The 17,309-nt window shown below is 37.4% G+C and overlaps 1 protein-coding gene across 1 annotated transcript; it reads right to left on the bottom strand.

Annotated features, from left to right (window-relative positions):
* Positions 1 to 2,672: 2,672 nt before the first annotated feature.
* LOC113665171 (heterogeneous nuclear ribonucleoprotein L) lies at positions 2,673 to 17,306 on the bottom strand. The gene is made up of 15 exons (XM_027180828.2): positions 17,038 to 17,306; positions 16,712 to 16,760; positions 15,985 to 16,023; positions 15,478 to 15,548; positions 12,534 to 12,615; positions 11,861 to 11,946; positions 11,123 to 11,219; positions 10,049 to 10,115; positions 6,870 to 7,093; positions 5,865 to 5,986; positions 5,196 to 5,326; positions 4,679 to 4,752; positions 4,424 to 4,478; positions 4,025 to 4,120; positions 2,673 to 3,895 (listed from the first exon to the last, which is right to left on the bottom strand). Exons 1-15 carry the CDS (start codon positions 17,274 to 17,276, stop codon positions 3,837 to 3,839), a joined length of 1,491 nt encoding a protein of 496 aa, XP_027036629.2. The 5' UTR covers positions 17,277 to 17,306; the 3' UTR covers positions 2,673 to 3,836.
* Positions 17,307 to 17,309: the final 3 nt, after the last annotated feature.

Raw genomic sequence — 17,309 nt, forward strand, 5'->3', positions numbered from 1 at the left:
TCTTCTCAATATCCTAGAAACCAATGATTCTTACATGGAGCCTAATGAGATAATGCTAAAATTCAAACACAGAAAAATGGAACCAAATTGAACCAGTTCTACAATATTTTTCGTACACTTAGAAACGCTAAGACTTTTTCTCCTTTACAATTGAACATCCGTCATTTTCCTTTTTTTTTTCTTTTCTTGTGTATCTTTTTGTCTTTTTATGTCATATTTTTTTCACTTCTGTTTTATTTCCAGAGTAATTAAATTAAGTTAGTTAAGGAAAAAAATTGACCCGTGTCGATTTGCATTTGCTGTCCGCGGGTCAAAGGAATATCTCGTAAATATGTTTGAAATAAAAATAAAAGTGTGAAGTGAAGTGAAGTGAAGCGAAATAACAAAATGCTTGAATATGGGTGGTTATTTCTGGCTTAATCAGTGTCTATTTCAGTCCAAACTGTCCAATTTCACCTGTCCGGTTACAAACACGCAAAAACACAGATCTACCCTGCTGCGCTTTCAGAAGTTTCTTTAATTCCATTCAAAAGAGTATCTACTCGAAGCTTTGTATCAAAATTCGTTGTCTCTCAATTAAAAGGAATGAAATTGACCACAGTTGCGTAATTTTCCAAAGAGGAATTGAGTTTGTTACAGTTAAATAGCCTGAAAAGAAGCAGGTGAAGAATTAGCACGAGCTGTTGTTTATTTTGGTTATTCTTTAGCTCTATGTTCAATTCACAAGTGCCTCGCGCAACCTACCTAGTAAACCTTACCTCCGAAAGTACCTTTCCTTTTTAACAAGTCTAATCTGTCTCTGATCTGGATCATTCTTGGAAGAGCTTTCGATAAAGACAAAGAATACCTATGTGCCAAACCCAAAAACATCAAGCCCTTGTGCTCAGCAATTTGTCTTCCAATTTATCTGTTAGAAACATTTCCGAGCCGACAAACGTGCTATGAATGATGTCTGTTGTTATCAAAATCAAACCTAGATGTAAAAGCGATTTGGTGATAAACTGTATCTTAGCAAACCAATTTACAAAGCAGATGATTTCTTGCAAAAATAACTGGCGGAAAATTGCTAGAATTTTAAGAAGAGGCGTGCCTTTTGGGAGTGACAGAGTTTCATTTAGCTTCGAACCCTACTCGGTACTCTACAAAGCGACAAGCGGTTTTTTAAGAAAAGAACTTAGGGGGAAGAATAAGGATCGCGCTTTGCGTTTTTAGAAAATAACTTTTAAGACATACAGCGAGGTGAACTTTCATCGTAGGATTTATGCCCTATATACATGATGCAAGGTGAGTGATCTTGTATTTCGCTCAGAGACCTAACGCTTTGTACTCGGTGAGAAAATTAAGGAGAAAGATACTTTTGGCCCTTACTGCTGTTATCCAATAAAGCTTGTAAAGAAAACTTACGCACAGACAGTTGCATTAACTCTAAAATTTTTGCTTTTAGATTGATTGTAAATCTACATGTGTATACTTATAGTTTTATGGCTGTTCAAGAAGGAATGATATCAGCTTACCTCTTATTACTCCTGTGGTCTGTGTTCTTCTTCTGAGGAAAGCCGTGTTGGAATAGCTGAGGAAAATTCTTTCACTTTCTTTTTAATAATTTGTGGGAGGAGATATGCTTTATTATATGTCCTTTAATTGTCTCTGGAATAGTGATCACAGACGAAACGGGAAATGACTGAGGGGGGTAAGTTTCTAATTAAAGAGACTGTGGAGCTGTGTCGTTTGGGGGGCATGAAAAGATAATTTTGTTTTTTCAGCTGCTTAACTTAATTTGGCGTTTCCGGTTACGAGTGTTGGAAACGGGCAGGTGAAATCGGACAGTTTGGACTTGAATGAGCTCATCAAGCCACAAATAAGAGCTGTATTACAATTACAATCAAGCGTTTTTTTATTTACACGATTATGTTTTGAATTATTTTGGTTTTATCAACTGAGTTGATGATGTAAATTGACCATCGTAGAGAGTTTCTAAAAATGACTTTTTGTAAAGTTAGCCCTTCGGGCTGACATTTGAAACGTCTGCTTTTAGAAGCTCTCTACGATGGTCAATTTACATTATCAACTCATTTGATAAAACCAAAATAATTCAAAATGTAATCGTGTAAATAAAAAACGCTCGATTGTAATTCAGCTCTTATTTGTGGCTTGATAAGCTTTCAAGTCCAAACTGTCCGATTTCACCTGCACGTTTCCAACACATGTAACCGGAAACGCCAAATCTTGCAGTCAAGCAGCCTATAAATATTAAGCACTCAACATCAACTACTACACGAAGGCAAGTCGAACTACTGACTAAGTCCCTACCATTTTAAGCCCACTGACTCAAAGCCAAACGGAAAAATTCTACCCCTATAACTAGATCGACTGCGTAAACTCAGAGACTTAAACATCTCAGGAAAAATCTATCGCATGTAGGCGAACACACTTCCAACGGTTTACTCTTCAACTTCCGAGATTTGATTTTTAATTCTCCCCTCTTGCTACTGCGTTTCCTTGTAAACTAGTTATGAGAATTTGGAGTTAGATCAAGATAACAACTTCCTGATTAGTGTGCGTATTCTTATTACTTGCTTGTCCTGTAAGGTACGGATATTTTAGGAAGAAGTTACATGTTAATCACTTCTGGCTGATAAAGGGTTAAAGTCAAATTATTATAAAAGTTGGGCTTTGTAAGTAGAACGTTGGCATTTTATTCACTCCTTCTAAAGCGTGAACGAATGCTCCGCAATGAGAAATCACTATGTTTTGCACGGATTACTGCCCACACAAGAATCATGGTGATATAATGACCTGTTCAACTAAGTCGTTTTATTTGACGAGGTTACCGTTTCAACAGCAGTAAGAGGGTTGCGTAAATAGCCGATGTAACACAATTTCCGATACAAAAGCTATACGTGAATTTGAGAGTTAAATTAAAATCTTTTATAAATTTTCTCTAATGGCAAAGTGAATATCGTCTAGTAACTCCCGAGTGACGAAATATGGGGGGTTAGACTCGATTACCAGCCGCTGTCTGGAAATGAGCCTGCGCAAAAACATCCACGTAACCAAGGAAATATACAGTCACATGACAATCAAAGAAAATGCATTTTCTAAGCATAGCCATTTTTTTTGTGTGTGTTCATTTCTATCCCTTACCTTCAGAAAAAAAAAAATTTTTTTAAAAAAAACAAGGCAACCGGATTGCAAATTAGGGCCTACATATTAGTAATCAGGTAGCAAGCGACCGGTCGTTGCGACAATAGGAGGGAAAAAGTCTCAGCGTCAATTCGCAAGGTGTAATATGAAAAATTTTGTAAAAAACCTGTCACTGCGACATCAATTATCAACGCAATAAGTCGCACGAATTTGTCTACGATGATCCCGACTGCAAAAACGTAGCTGCTTCTTGCTTTGGGTAGAAAAAAATTCATTTTGCAGTTTGTCACACAGACCTATCACAGCGTTTCAGCTTTGCAGAATGACATGGTCTCTACCAAATTAAAGCGCACGCTTCTCTTTACTAGAAGGAACAATTTTACAAAAAACATCGTGAACTCTCTATGGGATATAAGGACTAATCTTCCATCTAATACTACCAAGTAGCAAATAAAACTCTTAAAAAGTAAACAAACACATCTACTTCAAATAACATGGTAATAGTTTTAACTTTTTTCCTAAAATACTTGGACAATAATGACTCCAAAATAAATCTCAATTTTTAGTTTTCTTTTAGATGAAATTCTGTATCTTTTCTTGCTAGGATCCTAAGTAGGTTACTTTCCCACCCTACGACAGGGTCGCTTATAACAATACGTCAGGAGAGGGACAGGTCGCTTTTGACTTTTCTCTCACTGGGCGCTGGACATGGACGAGAAGGCAAGTTTAACTGTGAAGATGGTTTTTGCAGCTGAAAAGGTAAAAAATGAATTAGATCTGAAAATTTAGAGCAAAATAAAGAATGAAAAAAAAAGAAGCGTTCGTCACGAACGAAGAAAATGTTATGCACACAAGCTTGACAGGCACGAACATACTGTACCTGGATCACGAATCACGTAATGATTGCACGCTGCCAGTGCCTCAAGGGCCTGGGACGGGCTGTTCCATTCTAACAGACCTGCCGCTGACCGCGAGGCTGCGAATAAACAAAAAGGTACAATTGCATGTGAACATCGGCTCAGAAATTTTTTCTTTTCTTCATATTTTTCTGCTACGCCTCACGATTTGAACAGCTTCATATCAGCGAACGCACACATCTTCATTACATCGCCCGTGTTGAGCGAAAGTACGAACATCTCGAATAAAGAGAACTGAATCATCTGAAATCGTCGACACAACTGAGGTAGAGTGACCTACACCAAACCCCTTAACGAAGCGACTCCTTAACATGAAAGCATATTTTTTGTTGTGGCAAGGAAAGTCTAAAATAGAGACATACCATTTGGAAAGACTTTAACAGCAACGGGCGGCTCCACGCCACAATTTGAACACATCTAGAAAAGCATGAAGAAGAAATTGGTGATTTTCTTCGTTTATTTAAATACTTAACTAACTTTCTTTTATTCCAAAAGGAAGTCCATCGTGTGGGACATGTGGGATACTATGGTGATGAATCAATACTCAATCTGAACCTTCGAGCGTGTGCCCTCCAAATGCTCTCAATCTGAGTCGAACCTAATACAAAAGAGCTTACCTCTGTCACTTTTTCTGTTTCAAAGTCTGGCGGGGCATTAAAAAAGTGTAATACTTTCGTTGGAGAAAATATACCTGTCACTAAGTCAAAGACAAATCACAAAACCAAACTTAAGTGTAAAGAACGGCTACGAAAAAATAAGGCAAAGGAATAAAGCTGCTGACACCATAGGGTTCTGATTAAATGATAATCTTAAAGCGAAGTGAACAAAGAGGGTAAGTTTCTAAAGAAACTGTAGCGCTGCGTCGGTGGTGCGTCCCAAAAAATTGTTCAGCGGGACTGCCCCATAACATTAGCGTAATAATAGCGATTGTTATGCTGAAGTCGAGGTCTAGCGCCGTTGAGAAAGCAAACACAACCTGCCCTTGGGAATTTCTTAAAAGAAAAATCCACTTTTTGATCGACATATCCCTCCGCGTTGCCGTTCTTATTGTTTACGCTCTGCAATACTGCTGATCAACGACCTCGATATATTTCTACATCCTAAAAGTGTTAAAAATAAATAAATAAAGGATACGATTCTTGCTGCTTTGTTCCGGTGTCCAAAACCTTTGATTCTTGGAATTTGTGTAAGTCTTGTAACATGGAGTTCCGTCTGGCAAATCTGAGACAGTCGACGCATCTACAAGGTACTTTTGCTTGGAAAAACTGCAATGAAAACAAACTATTTCGTGAAATTTTCAGTTTTGTGTGAAAAGCAATAAAAGATTAAATTGGTTCTGCTTCACTGGGCTTAGTAAACGCTCCTAAGTTCTCGCACCACTTTCTCAACCAATCAGATGCAAACTGAGACTACCAGCGATTTGGTAGCCAGCGTTTTCCCGCGCAAAAGGCCGTTCACACCTGTTTACTTTAGTTCTAATTGACTCGCGCCTATCTCATTAGAGCGCCTTTTAATCGGGTGACGTAAAACCAAAACCAAAGTAATAACAATGGGTAATCAGAAGAAACTAAAATAACTTTAAGAGCTAATGTGAAATAAAAATGAAAACTAAAAACAACCAAACTGCACAAAGCGCGGGAAAACGCCGGCGACCAAGTCGCGTTTGGTGCAAGTTTTGAATCTGTTTGGTTCAGAAAGTGAAGCGAGTTTTTTTAGATCATAACGAAATAAAGAAAAATCAAAGCAATCCCGGATTACTTTCAAGACTGATTGAAACTTGTTCTCGCAAATTAACCGACTGACCTGAACTCTAACTGTTCACCGAACAGTTGCTGGTTCCTCAGACACTGAATGACAGTGTTACAGGCCACGTGGTCACTCAACTCAACCATGGCTGCTCCAGGCTTATTCATCAAGAACTTCACCTGAAACATCAATTTTTTTCAATCACAACAGTCTTGTAACCCTGGCTTTTCTCTTTAAGTCATTTAACGTGCTACATTTCTCTCTCTATCGCCATATAGGACCACTCGCTGGGTTTCACCCAAAGTCGTTTAACGATGGTCTACCGCTGCTCATAAAACCTCCCAACGTTGTCTGTTTGGCCAGCAAGCAGGCTCTCTTATTTGGGTTTCGCCTTCTTACGGTCATTTACTGCTGTTCTGCTGATTGGAGATTTCGTGTTGGAGAATGAAACAAGGGGAAACAAGCGGTTATTTCGACCTGCAAATTACTGCACGCATCCCAGACAAATTCAGTTTGTCAAAAGTTACATGAGTTAAGAAATGGCAGCCAAACAGAACCATGCATTGAACAACTAAACCCAGAACAAAAGTTGACCCTTTAACTCCCAGAAGTTATTAACATGTAACTTCCTCTTAAGAGGGTCTCAATGGGGTGATGGCTTTTACGGCTATCGGTTAAAATTTTGGACAATTTCCGGCTGACGGTTAACACCTTTCCATTGTTTCCGCCAGAGATATTTTTTACGGTTAACTTTTTTTACGACTAACGGTTAAAATTTGTCAATTTTTACGTCTAACGGCTAAATATTTTGGCCGTTTTACGGCTAACGGTTAACCCCATTGGGACCCTCTCTTAAGACATCCACACATTATCCAGCAAGTAGGTAACGAGAGTATTCAAACTTATCAGGCAGAAATTGTTATCTTAATCTAACACTAAATTCTTAAAACTAGTTAACCAGGAAACGTGTAGCAGCTAGAGGGGAGAATTAAACAACGATCAGATCTTGGGAGTGAAAGTGTTAAAGCTTACAACGCCTCTTGAGCGAACATTTAAATGTACCTTGAGGACATTTCCATAGCAACAAAGAATATTGAAAACTCTGTCGCAGTTCATCTTGTGCTGATGTAGTCCATACACCATCAGAACACAACCTCCTGCCATAGGTGACTGCTGTAGCAAAGGCCTGGGTCCGCGCATCACCATTCCCCCTCGGCCAGGATATGGCCCGCCTGGGGGGCGACTTAGTAGACCTTCTTTCATAGGCGGTCTCACTCCAACAGCACCTGGAAAACAACAAATGGATTAAACACAAATAGAAAACAAACTTACTTATTTACTACATGGTGCGCAAAATAGGGGCTGGTTTTCAAACGTCGGAAAACCATTTGACGAAAAGAGATTTCAGATGTTGCCGATAGAATAAGGTAAAACTCGGCGAAATATCGAGAAAATAAAAAAACCTGCTCGCGTTTTAACCCCAATGATACGGATTTCTATGATTTCAAATTTTTATCAGAAAAATGATCCAAGGAAGTCGAAGAGCAGTTTGCATCCCCGACAGAAAGGGGCTTTTCGACAGTTGAAAACCAGCCTTTCCCAGTGCCCCTAAGAGGGAGATACTAACTGAGAAGTGGAAGACTATAACATTTTTCCTGATAAAATTAATGACACATTGAAGTCTCAAATGTAGTCATATGTACATTTACCACAAGTGTCTCATTTTTTCCTATTGATCTGGAAAATATTCTTCAAATCAAGAAAAACAATTTTTTAAAGCAAAAAAATTCTTCAAATCATTTGTATATATGTGTGTAATTATGAAAAGTTTTTTTGTGTTATTTGCAACAAAATAGTCAATGAAGAATGCAAATACATTTTGAACCATAATAGTGATAAATTCATGTACAACTTGTCATACACTCCACAAAAATTGAAAAAAAAACATAGGAACAAAGTTTGTCCACCGGATATGTACGACAGATATTCCAAATTGGGATCTGTTATTTTTGGTGGTAAAACCAGTTTTTCGACTTAGTTTTTGACGCCAGATATTTCAAGGAAATCACAGAGGACAAAGGCTGAACCTGAACAATTCTTCACTAAAGGAATGATCTCACAACAAGTCTTCTTTTCCGTGAAATGTTACATACAAGCAGGAATGTCAGAAATACTTCTATCACAGACATAAGCAGAGCAAATCAAAAAACGTTCGAACAAAAGAGGACAAAACGATAAATGCAGCTTGTTTGTGAACAATCGCCATTAACTCTTTTGCTCCTAAGATCTTATTTGTACCGGTAATTCTCCTTACTGTCTGCCATTCCATTCGTTTGATGTTTCTCGGGAGAATTTGGTTTTGGATCCACTAACAATACCCTTATTGATAGTTTCCTTAATTCTCGTCACTTGTCTACTTGATATTGTAATGGTATTGTAAGGAGAAATTCTCTCTTGGTCACACATGCGAGTTATTGATCATGAATTGTGGAAGCAGAACGGAGACAAAGGACACCCAGCGTGTACAAATGTATTAAAAAGGTTCTGCATGTTAGCGTTGTGCAAATAAATCAAAATATTAATTTAAAGTACATGACACCAAGAATATTCTTGGTAAATCTATGAAGTACCGTAATGATTCGATTTAGCGCCCTCCTTCCAATAAGTGCCCCCTCTCTGATATGCGGCCCCCTTCAAATGTTTCTGTTAAAAGACGCCCCTACCAAATAAGCGCCCTTGTTGAGTAAGCACCCTCATTCCAATAAGTGCCCCTTTTCTGTGTCAGTAGCAGCACTAAAAATAGTACACGTAAATTGAATTCAACCAAGGTCCACTTTCCTTTAATTGCTCACTTACAGCCTCATGACCAAAAAATGATCTTCGTCTTAGTCTCTCAACTATCATGTTTCCGTGAGAGCACAGTTCCTTCAAACAAAAGATCATGTCTTAACATTTTGCGACAGTTGCTTGGCTAGTCGTTCTAGCAAAGAAGGATCCACAGACAACAAGTCCGTTTTCCAGTCTCTTTGATCCTCAGTCACCTGAACATCAAAGCTTTGTTTCACAATCTGCCGTGTCTCAAAAAGGGAATAAACGCCCTGTCCCTAATAAGTGCCCTATCTCGAATAAGCACCTTCCCTTAAGGTACCAAAAGTAAATAAGCGTCCTGGGCGCTAACTCGCATCATTACGGCAAACATGTAAATGAATTTAAAAGATAAATAAACAAAATTAAGTATAATTGAATCCTGCTAAGGTCGTGCAGAAGGGATTTTTTTCTTGAAATGTCTTGTGCACAAGAATATATGGTGTAAAATGACCAAAACAACTATTTGCATGCATTGATATAAAAAAAAGAAACATGCAAAAAGGCCAAAATCAGTACATGTACCTTCAGGAACTTACTTAAAACCCTTGTGGCTGTCATCAGCCCTCAACTGCATCTCAAACTAAAACTAAGATTGGGATGTACATGTATGGAGAGATGAACTGATTTAAAGCGCAGTGGGGCTTGTTGTAAGCTTTGAAACCAAGAATATTAGTACTTTTTGCCAAATAAACATTATAGTCAAGACACCTTCAAATCTACAATAAAAATAAGCAATGATGTTTCTATTTGGCAAAATTAGAATGCTCTGGGCTTGGGATTATCCAGAAACCTTTGAAATCTGTGATTAAAAAAAAATTAGGCAAGATTGGAATGCCACAGGGGTTGGAGTAGTGAAGCTGCTATAAAATAACTAGGTGATGATTATTATTTGGCAAAATCGTAACACCCTGGGCTTGAGATCCATAGAACTCATAAAGCCTGTTGCCCTGAGCTAATGAGAAATATCAATTCATTTTGCCATTTCTAACTTCTTATTAAAAAAACAATTGGCTACGGGAAATACACAGGGTTCTAAAAAGCATCACAAAAAAAAAATAGAAGGACAATTTAGTACAGGAAACAAAACAATAAAATATCAAAGGTAGATGCAAAACTGAAACTCCCATTGTCACCACAGAAAATGACTAACAGTACACAGTTTGTGCAATAATCTTTTTGTCCAATAATGTCAATAAATTTTGCATTGGTACTCTGTAGTACATGCACATTCATATACTCTTCTTGGCAACTTAACAACAAAGATCTTAGTGGTTGTTAATTCTGCTTTGCACTATTGAATTTCATTCTTCCAGTTTGATGTTTACAAATCTTTGTGATAATTATGGACAACAAAGATCAAGTTATCAACCCACCATGTGCTTTGTCTTCAGTATAGTCAAATGTTTCCTCATCGTTCTTGTACACATTCAGTGATGTAGCCTAAAAAAAACTTTCATTACCCTTTACTACACAGTTACTATTCAAGCTTTCTGTACAGTAAAACTAGCAGAGAAAATATCGCAGTGCGTAATCAAGGTTACATGTAGAGTATAACTAGAATAACACTTATTTTTTAAAAATCAAACATCTTGGTGCATAATATCCCTTCCTAATATGTTCTGGTAGCAGTATTTTTTATTTACTAATTACTTATTATGCATTTTTAAATAAACACTGTTGGCTCTATTGCTGTGGTAATAGTCACCATCTCTGGTGTCACTATTGTTGTCTTCATCACTATTAATATTGTCCTCATGGATCCCTGTAATTGTCCTTGTCATAGCCATTGTCATTTGTCCTTGTCAGCATTATCATTGTAATTAACATGATCATATCATTGTAATCATCATTATCATTTTTGTAAAACGAATAAGAGAGATGGTAATTTTTGAGCTCTGTAAAGAAATAGAGAAAGATGTTTTTTTTCTTCTTGTCACAAGCATGGGATAAAGAAAAACTCTGAGTCCCTATGAGGAATTGAGCCTCAGACCATCAGATTCCATGCTCCAATGCTTTACCATTAAGCCACAGAGACTCTATGGGAGCAAGGCCTATTACAAAGTTCGTATGACACATGTCTTGCATACTGCTAGGATCAAAATGTCAACAGTGTCATGTTTATAAATAGAATAAGTTTTGAGCTCATGGGGACTCAAACTTTTTTCTTGTTCCACCCTCTTAAAAAGACAAAAGACATCTTTCTCTATCATTACCATTGTTGTCATCCTTAATATTATCATTCTCGTCCCTGTCAATGTCGATGTCACTACAGTTTATCATCATCATAGTCCTTGTAATTGTCCTTGACAACATTGTCATCATCATTATCAGTCAATGTCATCATCATTATCATGTGCTGTTCCAAAAATCTGTTTACTGTTGCATATACATGTACTGGTCACTGGACCAAAAGGACACTATTAACATATCATATTAATCAGATTTACCCTTGAGTATTCTATTTTCAGCGTGTTACAGCCAGTGTAAATATCAGCACTGTTTAAAACATCTTTAGCCTGTTGGGCTTGGTCCACAGTAGCAAATCTGGTGTTCAATCATCATCAAGGAATTCAACTAAAATCATTAACCCTTTACACCCTAACATGAGTAAGTATATTCTCCCAAACTGTTCTCTATACATTTTCTATGATACTTACAAGGAAAATTTGTTTAGAAACCAAGAGCTTCTTGAGTTTACAATAACTTCTTTTTACTAATGAATTTAATGTTTGATTCATGGGTGATACAGGCATGTGCCTAAAGCACGTGTAACACCATGGGATTACCTCTATACACACGTCGAATGAGTGAAGTTCCTCACATGCAGTAGAAAAGGTGCTGATAAGGAGAATTTGTTAAACAATCAAGAGCATCTTTAGTTGGTGATCTTTCTTTTATTCTTGTGACATTAATAACTATTTAATTGGCAGCTGATATTGTAAGAAGAATTTAGATGCCAGTCTCTCTCAGGGGTCAAAGGTTTAAAGAATTCTTACAGTTAAGCCTGATCAAGTGTTTTTCAAATGGAATGAAAATGTAACCTTCCATGTGGAAATGGACTCTACCAAATTTGCTACAATCTCTACTGATTGGAACAGGTTGTGACACCCCTTCCAATAAACTTGCATGCATACTTTCCACTGGAATACATGCAAGTAGGAGAATTTGATTTTAGCAAAGGATACTCAACCATAGCCTGCAAACCACTCTTCCTGAAAATGACAATCCTTAATACCTGGCCTTGTTTACTGAAGATTGTGTGCAGAATGTCCTGGAAGTAAAAGCAGTGAGAATGTACCAGCAATCATTTATATTGATTCAAGTAGAGCAAAACTGCTCATTACAAGTTGGTTGACAACTGGTGCACTTTGTCAGTTGCTTTAAAGGGTTCCAGTGCTATTCAATCACCTATGTGTTGAGCTGAGATCTTAAAAATTCACTCTGAAGACTTGATATGAAGCATCAGATATGGAAAACAATATAACCAGTGCTCGAATTCAGCTACAGTCCATTAGTCCTAGAATGGAAGATATTGCCTCTAGACTAGTATTTAATCTTTGGGCCACTCGTCACAGGACTGTATATTTTTTTGCAATCTTTACTGAACAGTGGAACACAAGTCTCACTACTAACTGGTTCTCTTCATTGACTTATCATCTGTGGTATAATTAAGCTGCATCAAATTTAAAAATCACAAATTCAAATTCTGCAACACTATGCAAAGACAATGAAAGATTTCTGAAAACCAGCAACTGTTCGGCTCTACTAGTCCCTGGAGTAATGATGAAAAATTTTAAGGTAGAGCACTGATGACTAATATTTCTAACAGGAGAATATGCCAACACAAACTCCACTTACTGTTGTTATGGGATATTGAGGGTTAATAATGGTGATCAAAAGTATTCTGTTTGGGGGAAGCTCTTGCTGTATATGCAGGTTTCTGTGGGGAAAAAAATTAGCAAAGTTATGTTTTTTTTGCACAGAAATTCACTCTTTTAGAAACATTTCAATACATTTTTATTTTGAAAGATGTTTTATAAGGTTACACACATCTCTAACAGTAACAAAAAAGATTGAAAAAGGATTCAAACTTGAAACAACCCAAAAGAGCGCACATAATTAATTAAAATCACAAGTCAACTTAACCCTATACACTTTAACTTCTGTATGCATATTCTCCATTCTGTTCTCAATATGTTTTCTGCTCCTCTTCTTTATTCTTGAAACCTTACAGTGCAATTCATTGGTGATAATGCAAGAGGAAATTGGATGCTGGTCAATCTTGGTTTGAAAAGGAAAGAGAGAAACAGTGGTCCTATGATAGAATGCTATTGTCCCCTGGAGTAACTAGTTTCTATTTTCTCCTTACAATATCACCCCCAAGCCATACATTAAAGGGCATGTAAACCCAAAAATACATGTTTTTCTTATACTATGTAAAAAGTGGCGTAGAAAACGAATTTGAAATTAGTTTTGTCCAATTTGACTTATTTTAGGAGAAAATCGGCATTATCAACTGAAATTCCATTTCCGGTAAAAACAATAGCGAGAAGTCGTGACGTAAGCGGTGGAACCAAAATATTGCGCAACACATATTCCCCAGTAGAACTGGTGTGGGAGTTCGTGTAAGTAGCGGTAGTTCGGAAGATGTTTTTTCAGAAGGTAGCGACTCGAATGCCTTAAGCTTAGTACATGACAGCGTTGGGGATAATCCAGAATCTTTAGGAGAGTCTGGGCCATGTCCTTGACAATATGAGCCGCGCAAGGTTCACCGAAGCGATCCGCACGAAGACAGTACAGAACATGTCGACGGCGATGCGACCGTCTCGGAAACTCAGACTGGCATTTAATTTACTTTGTGATTTATTTGTATTTAACATGAAAATGCAATACAGCGAGGGTACAATCTAAAGGAATGCAACAGAATTTTTTTAAACTTGAGCTTCTGAGAGTGTTTTATATAAAATTATCAAAGGTGCGAGTGTGGAACTTGTCAACCAATGCCGAAAACTCATGAAAGTGTTTGTTGTACGGAAATCGGGCAATTGTGGCAAAATGGCCTGAAACCCAGATAAGTTGTATCACTGAGCATCCAGGTTTTCAGTCAATTTGCCTCGATTTCTGGGTGCTGGAGACGGCCAAGTACGCTTACAGGCAGCAGTAAAGCACAGATAATCACACCAGAAACGACTAAGCTAAATATTTTCTGTTTCATCTGTTTTGTTACATTTTGAGATCGATTTACTTGAGTTGTTTCTGCCATTGATTTAATAATACAATACTAGAGCTAGTTGTTTTTCGCTTCTTTCCTGGCAGGAAATTTCGCTAAATTGCCTACAGATAGCTTGTTCGTTGGTGTTGGGGATATCTCAGCAAACACTTTAGGGTCGCTGTGCTATCTTGTGCGGTAAACAATATCCTTCATCTCAGAAGCATTTCCATCGATAAAACAAGTTGTATCATGTGCATTTCCTTGTGTGACCTTCATAATTATCCAACCCTGTTTGTGTTTGCTTCGATTTGCATTATTGAAAAGATAGTTTTGCAAGCTGAAATCAGGATCTTTTAAGTTGTACTCAAAATGATGAATATTGTCCTACTGACCTTTGAATGTATTTTCACTGCTGTGAAAACCGTGACACAAATTCTTCTGCTGTTTCTCTGCAGGGTTTCTCAAAGAAAGCACTAAGTGGGGCTGGCATGGATTTTCTTATAGAACATAAGGGTTGATTATGGGATCCTGTATAGAATTCTTTATATAGAACCGACAAAATTCCAGATCACGTCATAACACACTGATATCAACGAATTCTCTTTCTTTGATACGTGTTTCGACAGGCAAAGGTTCAGACATGTCAGTGTCTTTCACGGGCTCAGCGCTGGCTCCCAAACAACTGGCTTCCCCATAATCTTTCATTAAATGAGAAAAAAGATGTTTTTAGAGAACCAATAAAGCTATTGTTGTTTAATTAACGAAACGTTCTCATGTAAATCGATTTTGTACTTTCTCTGTTGACCTCTAACTTTTGAAGAGCTCAACTTCTTTCTCAGTTTGGTCAGCCACTTCCGAATCCTCGTCGTCTGCCGACTGTATGGGTCGTTTTTCGTCTTCCGAATAATTTGCTTCTGGTGAGGCCTGAATCGTCGGTACAGCACCAGGAATAAAAATGACTGCTACAAACAACAGAACGTTCGAACGGCTCGACGAAATCGGCTATTTTCACTTGAACAAATTTCACAAATTGTCGCTTCAAATTTGCGTCATTTGGAAATATTTGCATTGTATGCCCAGTTTTGTTTGAATCAGTACAAAACTGGACGGCACAACGCTTCACCATTACGAAAAAATTGATTATATTGAAGCAAACTGTACGTAAAAAAAATCATGACGAGACCAGCAAACAACGGTTGTAGAAAAGACTCCTTCGTGCCTCACGCGATTATAAAACGAGACTTTGGAGGATCCACCCGTGACGTCACAGGAAAGATGGTGCCATTCAAGATGGCGAATGTTTCGAATTTGGAAGAGCTTTTACAAAGTGAAAATGGACTTTTGAGAATAAACGAATGGTACCTTTGGTGTACTTGATATATTTACTAAACATCTATGTGAAAAGAAAATGAACGTTTTTTGGGTTTACATGCCCTTTAAGGTCATGAGAATAAAGGAAATGATCACCAACTAAAGAAGCTCTTGATTGATGAACAAATTCTCCTAATCAGCATCTGGGAAACGTTTAGGGAACAGTATGGAGAATATGCTTACTTTTATAAAGTATATAATACATAATCTTTCTCTTACTTGGAAATACTCTTGCTCTTTGAAAAGTTGAAGTAAGCAGGTCTTCCACTAAGCACAATTGTCTGTCCACTCTAAAAGGTAAAAACCAGATTAAATGGTGGAAAGTTTTTTTTTTCACACTTCCAACAAAATCACCATCCAACCATATTTTGTGCATCCTTGCTGCATTTTGCTCAAAACACTTTTCAATAGTTCACAAAATACCTGTATGTTGTTGTTTTTTCACTTCATCATAGTTCAAATGCATTTCTTAACCTTCTAAAAATTAAAATATTTTATTTGTCTTTTGAACTTAAATTTTGAGAAAGAGTAATATACTGTAGAAATCCTGTACCACACTATATCCATTTGTCTTTGACCAACCAAGAAGGAGGTGCATTTTGCTTGATGCTCTTAATTTTCCTCCCCTATTGGGGCTTGGAAAAAAATTGCACAACTTGCAAAATATCTGAGCGTATTTTTATATCAAACCATTAAATAAGGTGTATATAATTTAGCAAGATTTACCTGTGTATAATCCATCAGAGATTTTGCTGATGAAACCTCCTATAATGAAAATGAATACCTGTCAGCAATGGAAACTGCAAAGTTTAACTAGTTTGAAACCATTTTTACATAAGTTTTGTTTGAAATTACAACATTTCCTCTTAGACATTTTGCCTAAACAAGAAACTCCTTGGTGGAGTTTCTCTCTTCAGAGAAAATTCATGTGGATTACACTGTACTTATCCTGTATTGAAAATTGTCGATAAACCATGAATGATATAGGTAGCATATATGTCAACAACTTACAATTAAAAAAAAAACATCCGGACAAAAAAAAAAAAGTGGAGGGAGCTTTGGTTAAATTTCCACACAGCCCCATATGACATTATGCATTCAGTTCTTGGATAGAGAAAACAACGACAAAAGCAATACATTGCCATTAAAAAACAGATTTGTTTAACAATAGTATAGGCTATGCGGAAATTTTACCGGGAGCTTCATCGAGTGTCTACAGTTGCTTTGCGCACAAAAAAGAGAGAAAATGAAGGAGGGGAACTTAAAGATGAAAAATGAAATCCTCATCATGTTGGTCTGTGTTGTTATTAATAGATAGTGAATAAAACACGTAGGCGAATATTGGATAATACAGAATATCACGATCCTTGTTTTGAGAGCAATATCATGGCAAATTTGCCAGTGAGAGGCCCTAAACGAAGCTAAAATTATATCAGGAAATGTTGTAACTTACGTCAAATTCCACTAACGCTTGTCGCAGTTTCGGCATCATTGTCACACAACTAAGACGAAAAACAGGATTTTATAACAGAAAAGAATCCAGTATGTGCACAAAAGGCTGTAAGATATAGGAGTTGCTCGAACATTACCAGATGGTCAATTTCAGCGTAATTAAATTTACTTCGCTATAATTAATTGAGCGCAGGATCGATCCTTCGGTTTGACGCGGGATATAAAAGGCCTTGTCTTAACATTTATCCAGGTATTTTCAGACATCAGTTTCGCCTCTTGAGTGAGAAAAACAGGGAAAATAACGACCCTCTTTCAGTTGTAATATACCTGATTGAACCGAATGTTGACAAAGCGTGCATCAAATCTTGTTCGCGGGCTTCATCAGCAACCCCACGCACATGAATGACTGGCGAGGGATCCGTATAGTGCGGATTCCCACCACCTCCAGCCTGATACGTTCTATGAGCCTCGCCTGACGCAAGTTTTTGCCGCTTGAAACCACCATTTTCGTACCCACTTTCGGCATAACCCTCATCACTTTCGTGAAGAGCATGTTTTTCCGCCATGTTGGTCTTACAATCATACCCACAATGCTCTTC

This window comes from Pocillopora damicornis, chromosome 7, assembly GCF_964200805.1.
Source record: "Pocillopora damicornis chromosome 7, jaPocDami1.2, whole genome shotgun sequence".
Lineage (NCBI taxonomy): Eukaryota > Metazoa > Cnidaria > Anthozoa > Scleractinia > Pocilloporidae > Pocillopora > Pocillopora damicornis.

Bases quoted from the DNA above. Each gene is read 5' to 3' on its own strand.
- LOC113665171 (XM_027180828.2), bottom strand. From the start codon at position 17,276: ATGGCGGAAAAACATGCTCTTCACGAAAGTGATGAGGGTTATGCCGAA. The intron at 15,549-15,984 runs GTAAATCTTGCT...TTTACCTTTTAG, and splicing joins CTCTGATGGATTATACACAG to AGTGGACAGACAATTGTGCT. The intron at 4,479-4,678 runs GTAAGCTCTTTT...ATGCTTTTCTAG, and splicing joins AAACAGAAAAAGTGACAGAG to ATGTGTTCAAATTGTGGCGT.